The following is a 7,152-nucleotide window of genomic DNA, read 5'->3' as shown; positions in this document are numbered from 1 at the left end:
AATAGCATGAACTTAACACAGTATATACAACATATGCTACAGGTGGTACATGTCTGTTTTGTAGCTGCGTTGTTTGTTTTTTCTTTCTTTTTCTACATAATATTACAATTAATTATATATATCAGAAGAGATTCAAGAACCAAGGTACCTTAGCACTTGAGAGGTCCAAGTTTATAAATTTTTATATATGTATCTATAATTTGATATCAACTGTGTTTTTTATTATTATTATTTTGTATTTTGAATTTACAGTGTTTTTGTTTTGTATTGTATTTGTTTCCTGCTATATTTTTTTGTTTTATTATGTACCATTTTAGTTGACCTTATCTTCAGTTTTAACTTTTGGTTTTGAATTTAAATGTTTACTGGCTGATATTTTTATTTGATAATTAATTTTGCAAGATGCTATGTAGTTCATTTATCTAATTCAAGTATCAAATCTATCTCTATATAAAGTATCCTATAATGTAATGGCTACCCACTACCTTTCTAACTAAGAAACTCACAAATCCACCTAGACTACCCAAACTTACTATATACTCTTGTCATCCATATGTTGATAAACACAGCTACACTTTAAAAAATCAATTTAAACACATACTTCATCGATACTACTCCCTAAGTTGATTTCAGATCTTGTTTTCTCTATGAAAGACTTTTTCTCAATTCTTCTGGGCTTGTATATCTTTACACATGTGGAGATTAAGGCCACCTGTATTAGCAAATTCAAATTTATCTAATTATGTTAAATTTGTATATTAGTATAAAATGTTTATGTAATTTAAAAAAATTCTTATTCAGTTTATTTTGTGACTCTGTTATGATTTATTTTAATGTTTATGAATTTTAGTTTTGCATAGCTTATTTTATTTCCCTCATTTAATTTTATTTTTTTCTGATCTTGTTTAGTTTAGTTTTTGAACTTATTTTGACTTGCTATTTGAGTATTTTAGGAATATTTTTCCTTTGTTTGTGACCATGAACTATCATGGCATCATACATATAATCTAAGGAGGTGGTTGATGGAACCTTTAATATCATTAGTTAGTTTGTAAATGTGGTATTTCAACTTTTAATGTTAAGGTTCAGACATGAAAAATACCTTGATAATAAAAAGGGAGTTGTCCAAGTTGAAAAACTACTAATTTAACCCTTCCACAAGTAGAAAACAATATATCTATTCAGGTTTGTGTTGGTAAATTTTTCAGATTTATTTTGAAGTTTTCTACATTTAGTTAGCTGGCATTCTCTTAAACAGGATGTAAAAAATGAAATTTTCACTGATTCTCTAGTTTAGACAACAATTGCATACAACAATAATTACTGAGATTGGTTTATACTTGCTTAATCATGTTTCTGAAGCAAAGAGGGGGAGACATGACTTACTGATTTGCATGCTTGGCTGTGAAATTCTATAGTGTTTTGTTGCAGTATGATATACATTCTTTTGGTCATAACTGTACTATAAGAGTGATGGTCAAATCACAATTATCCATTAAAATAGCCCAAGAATTGGTATTTGGTACTGTTGACTAGCTGCCTTCTCTGTAGCTTATCACTACAAAATTAACTATGGCTAATGTGGATGTCTTTTATGTTGCCTTGTGGAAATATTTGAAATGATCAAACCTGGAGCAAGGTTATACTCATTTCAGAGTATAGTACAGAGAAGTGTACAAGTTAGTATGAGCTGAGAGTTTATTATCCTGAAATGTGTAGTAGGAATGTTCATTGATGCGAGTAACCTAGGATTGTGCAATACCTCACTAGAATTTCAGTCTGACTTGAAAGTGTGGTATCATTATGATTCTTGCTTTTTTTGTTTTCAGTAGATACGCCTCTTCTTTGTTCTAACAGTTAGTGGAAGTCTGTTCATGCCAAACACAGAAGCTTGCCACACTAAATAAGCTCCAACAATATGTTTTGTGCATATGAATAAAGACTTTGTTTTATTTGTACACTTGTGTTTGCTTTCTGTATTTATTTCATCTTATGTTAGCTGCATATCTGAGTAATTGCATACTAAAGTGAATAGGAATGCAAAATCCTATTCTGTCATTCTAAAGGAACTCATCAACTGTTTCTTTGTCAAGCATCAGTTCTTTTATAACAGTTTGGTATTATGGCTACAGAAAAACAAAATAGCCAGGAATCAAGCATTGAGGAAACTACATCTATAAGTGGACCAAAACCTAGATAAAATAACTTGAATTGTTAACTTTCTTTTATAAAAAAAGATTCACACGTAATTTACGTTGTTACATTGTAGGCTAAGCTCAGTGAACTGCAGAGCCTAATTTTTCAGTTGTTGGAGGAAAGGGAGCAAATACAGAACAATTCCTTGCATACGCTACCAGACAATAATTACCATGGACCAACAGTACTAGAAATAAAGAAATGCCAATCTAAAGGTAAGTGTAGCAGAACAAAGATGCAGTTGAATAATTAAAAAAATGTTAAGAAATTGATGTGTATCAACTATATGTAGGAGAAAGTGCTATAGATCTTATAAAAAATGTAAGTCATGAATTCGGAGATCTATTAATTGCTCGAAATATAATCAAATATAGCTTCTGTGATAGTTTTTGCAGTTATGATTAAGTCTAATGAAACATAAGCAAAATTCTTATAAACAGTATCTATCTACAAAATATTTTTAGAATTTTGCTTAAACTTGTTAGGAGTGTTGCTTAGAATATTACAGATATAAATTTGTAAATGTTTTCTGGTTATTTTGATATAAGTTTCTCCCATAGGAAAATAACTATTGTAATTGTATTCTTAAAAGTTTATTAAGACATATCAAAAAATTTAATATTTTAATGAATATTCTAATATTATATACTCAAGGTGACAGACTTTTGACAGACTTTAATTCTACTATATTAATACACTGTATATTAAAAGCTTAAATAATATTTATTTTTTGTATGAGACTTTTTTGATTGATTGTGGTTTTAAATTTTTTTTGTAACATTTTCATGATCTGTAATACATCTCAAGATTTGAAAACCTACATTTTGTTATGCTGTTTTTCTTTTCTCACATTGTCATATATGGTTAGCAAGTTTTTCATGTTTAAAAATGTTGAAATGGTTCTGAAATGGCCTGGTGGTTAGGGCACTCAACTCGCAATCTGCTGGTCATGGGATGAAAACTTGTCACTGAACATGTTCACCCTATCAGCCATGGTGGCATATAATGTGATGGTTAATCCTACTATTCATTGGGAAAGAATAGCCCAAGAGTTGGTGATGGGTAGTGTTCACTAGCTGCATTTCATATAGTTTGTCACTTCAGAATCAGGGATGACTATTGCAGATAGTCCTTGAGTAGTTTTTGCATGAAAATTCAATAAAGATTCAAACAGTTTAAATGCACTGAAGCAAGTAACAATGATGAATGTGATGATAAGTCAAATTGACTAGGACAGTATTATCCATTTCTTCTCATAATATGTTTTGTCAAATAAATATGTTGTTATTTGTTACATTTTGGCTACAATCCTCTTAAAAGAAAAACACTTAATAGAGTTTGAGACATTTCAACAAATTAAAAAAATAATAATTCCTATAAAAAAGATAATTTTGGATGAAACAAAGAATTAAAACATCACTATAGTATAATGTAAGATTTATTACATTATGAAAATAGGAATTATTTACTAAACTGTTTTTTATTTATTCTGAAGTATAATTCTCTAATAAATATATCATGATACTATTTTTATTTCATTTTATATAACAAATATGAATTTTGTTTTGACTGTACTAGTTTTTAAGAAGGCTGTTGAATTATTAATTAAAATTTCCTAAATAGGTAAAATTTATAAAGTAACTATTAAATAAAATTTCACAAATAGATAAAATTTATAAAGTAACTATTAAATAAAATTTCACAAATAGATAAAATTTATAAAGTTTCTTAAGAAAATAATAGTGAGAGTTTTGGAATCCAAGTTAAAATTTAAGACCTAAAGTTGGTGTTACATTTGTTTGTCTCATTTATATGTTTTCATAAGATTTTCTTTTTTTTCTTTTCTTTCTAACAGATGTTCCAAAGTGTACTGAGAAAGACTGTAATACATTAAAAAAAGTTGATGGTATTAATATTCACAAAAGTGATAATCAAACAGCAAAGAAAATTATTGACCTCTTTACAGAACTTGAAAGTTCCAATCTTACACAGAATCCTGTTCTTGATACTTTCCACCCATGTTCTGTTTGTTCAGGAAGACTGCTAACTGTATGAAATTAAGTCAATATAACAGCAGACACGGAATAAAGCAGTACAGATGTGTAAGTAACAATATGTTTTGTGAAGACCCATTTTATAAGCAGCTTATAGTAGAGTCTAAAAGAAAGTAAAACATTGTTCATTGTAATAATAAAACATTTATGTTTTTAGGTATTGTAATTTTACTAACAGGATATCTATAAAGGAAAGAAAAATAATTCTACCTGATATGCAGTAAACAGTATAACGAAAATTTGATGTAACACATATATATATAATATAATGCTCTCTGGAATGATGCAGTGAGAATATAATATTTTAAATAAATTAGTAGTTGTTCTTTTACAAGTCAGTTCTCAAAGTGAATACTAAAGTAATCACTGTTGTATATATTTTATTAAATTCAGTTTACACTTTGAACTCGAAATTTTCTAAGAAAAATATTTATATTCAATATTTGAAGTCCACTGTTCTTCATCATAGTGTTTTATATGTAATTTTCTAGACAGGTTATATAAAAACTTAAGACTTTTTGTATGAAATACTGTTTAGGGACCTAACAAAAATGTAAAAATATACCTCATTTCACTGGCTGTAAACACTGTCAATGTTCAATAGGTTGTGTATTTCTGTTACTGTTCACTAAGTTAGTTATAAGGTATCTATGAATAAGCTACTAAATTACTGTTCTGCAACACTGATTCCTTTCATATCTTTTCATACCAATTAAATCAGTATTATCTTTTTCTCTGTGATTACAGAAATTCACATCAGGATTATCATGATACGAGTTTGTTGTAATCACAGGACTATGATACATCTCTGTGATTCGATGCAGTGAGATAGTGCTAGGTATATTAAATTACACTATGTAGTTGAGCAACATTTATATGTATGCTTGTACATATCAACAACAACATTTGGACAACAATACATCACACATAAGATGTGTGTTTGTTATGTGGTAACATTATGTATTTTAGTGAGACATTATTTTAGATGTAAAAACATTTTTTATTGACCTTTAAGTATATGAAATTCCTTAGTTTAGCATTATTAGGACTTTTGGTAATACTTTACTATTAGCTGTAATTTTAAGTTCCTAAACTGGAAAGTTCCTGTAAATTTGTTTCACCAGGAAATACCAATAATTTAATTATCTTTAGATCCTGAAACATTATAAGCAGAAATACATCACCAAATGAAACAATGATTTGTAGGAACTGAAGATATAATGTGAATTATTAGATTTATGAAATAAAAATGTACTAAGTAATGAAAGGCAGACAAAAAAGAAAAAGTTTTTAGATGCTTCATTTTGACTGTTAATTGTTTTCTTCCAACTTAAAGAATACTACCATGTTTAAAACAAATGTAAAATTGTTATTTTCAGTCTGGTTATGGCTTTATTCTAATCATATGTTTGGATTTTGAGCTCATTAGCTCTGTACAGGAGTATATGGAGCAGATTTCAATAATGGAATATTTAAAAAAATGTAAAAGAATGTGAAATTTAATCCTACTGTGTTTTCTGTGACACTTCTATTTATGAATAGTTGCTTGATTCTAGTCAGGTATGTTAGTATTTTCAGGTCAGTAGCTCCATGTAGGAATATTCAAGGAGATTTCAAGAAATGATATTGTAACTTTTACATTTGGTTTATGATTAATACTTATATTCATTCACTGGATTTTTTTGCTATACAAGTATTAGGTATTAGAAGGACACTGAAACCATGATTTCTTTTTGCTACTACTACTCACTGTTGTGACAGTGGTTTCAAATTAGTAGGGTTGTGTGAAAAAATGCATTATTGTGGAATTTCAGTGGGAGGATTGAAGTGATGTATTCTGGGTTTCTTTGGATACGTGTACACATAGCGCAGGTTAATGTACTATAACAGGTTAACATGACAGTAGCGAAAAGTGTCACCGTAATGTGTGGCTATGGTATAATCATAATATGCTATTTCTAGCACTAACTGATATGTTGTTTATTTTTGAAATATATAGCTTATATCAGTGTGTTAAAAGTGCAAATAGATTTCTTAATAGTTACACAGTGTGCATGTGGTTTTGCTTATTTTGTTTTTATTTGTTCTTCTTTTCCCTCAAAAATTAGTACGACCTGTGCTGTTCTAGTTATGGATATTGGTTTTTAATTTGTATGTGATCAAGCTCGATGATATGTAAATAAAAGTTGTATTTAATATAGTTATGGATGCACATTGATTTACCAGATTTTCAATTTAATGTATGCATTAATAGAAGTGAATCATTATGTAAAAAACAAAATTGTATTTAGCATCATATTGGCCTTTATTCTAACCTAACTGTAAAATTTTCAAGTTCAAAAAGGCCAGATGACGTAACATTCTATATTGTTATTTCATATCCATATATACCATAATAAACCATTTGAATATGTAAAAATATTTTAGTTTTCTTTGAGCTTCATATAGTTTGCTGCATATAGTCATAGACTTTCAGATGTTTTGTTTTTGTTTGAATAGTCTTATTTTTAAAGTTCTTCTTTCTTTACAATATAACTAATGACAGTAAAATCGAAAATAGCCGAAATTTTGATAACAGATTATCAAATAACTATTGGGAATTTTGATGAAAGGATATCTACTTTGAAAGTCTTACATCAAGAGCATCTTTGTATTGAAATATGAGGAAAAACAATTTTTTTCAAAATTTGGGAAAAAACATGGGCTATAGCCATGAAATTTCGGTGAAAATGTGAATTTTTTGGAAAAATGGAAAAAAGTGTTTTTTGACGTAAAATTAATAGAAAAATATCAGATAGTGCTTATTCCTACAAGAAACTCAAAATTGATATATTATGGCATTTCAGAAAAATAATATGTTCCGTGAAAAACTAAAAATAATTGAACTTTCGCTAACCGAGAA

At 28.3% G+C, this 7,152-nt stretch overlaps 1 protein-coding gene across 4 annotated transcripts in view; it reads left to right on the top strand.

Annotated features, from left to right (window-relative positions):
• LOC106466210 (golgin subfamily A member 2-like) overlaps nt 1-6,647 on the top strand; it is a 29,672-nt gene extending 23,025 nt beyond the window's left edge. For all 4 annotated transcript variants that reach the window (XM_022394171.1, XM_022394173.1, XM_022394172.1 and 1 more), the window contains exons 10-11: nt 2,270-2,411; nt 4,052-6,647. In XM_022394171.1, the coding sequence (XP_022249879.1) occupies nt 2,270-2,411; nt 4,052-4,251 (342 nt within the window). In that variant the 3' untranslated portion in view covers nt 4,252-6,647. The remainder of the gene's footprint in view (nt 1-2,269; nt 2,412-4,051) is intronic.
• The last annotated feature ends 505 nt before the right edge of the window (nt 6,648-7,152 follow it).

The sequence above is a fragment of the Limulus polyphemus genome, unplaced genomic scaffold (genome assembly GCF_000517525.1).
Source record: "Limulus polyphemus unplaced genomic scaffold, Limulus_polyphemus-2.1.2 Scaffold2188, whole genome shotgun sequence".
In the NCBI taxonomy this organism is placed as follows: domain Eukaryota; kingdom Metazoa; phylum Arthropoda; class Merostomata; order Xiphosura; family Limulidae; genus Limulus; species Limulus polyphemus.
Note: the sequence above shows the minus strand (reverse complement) of the source record. Positions and strands in the feature narration are given on the sequence as shown.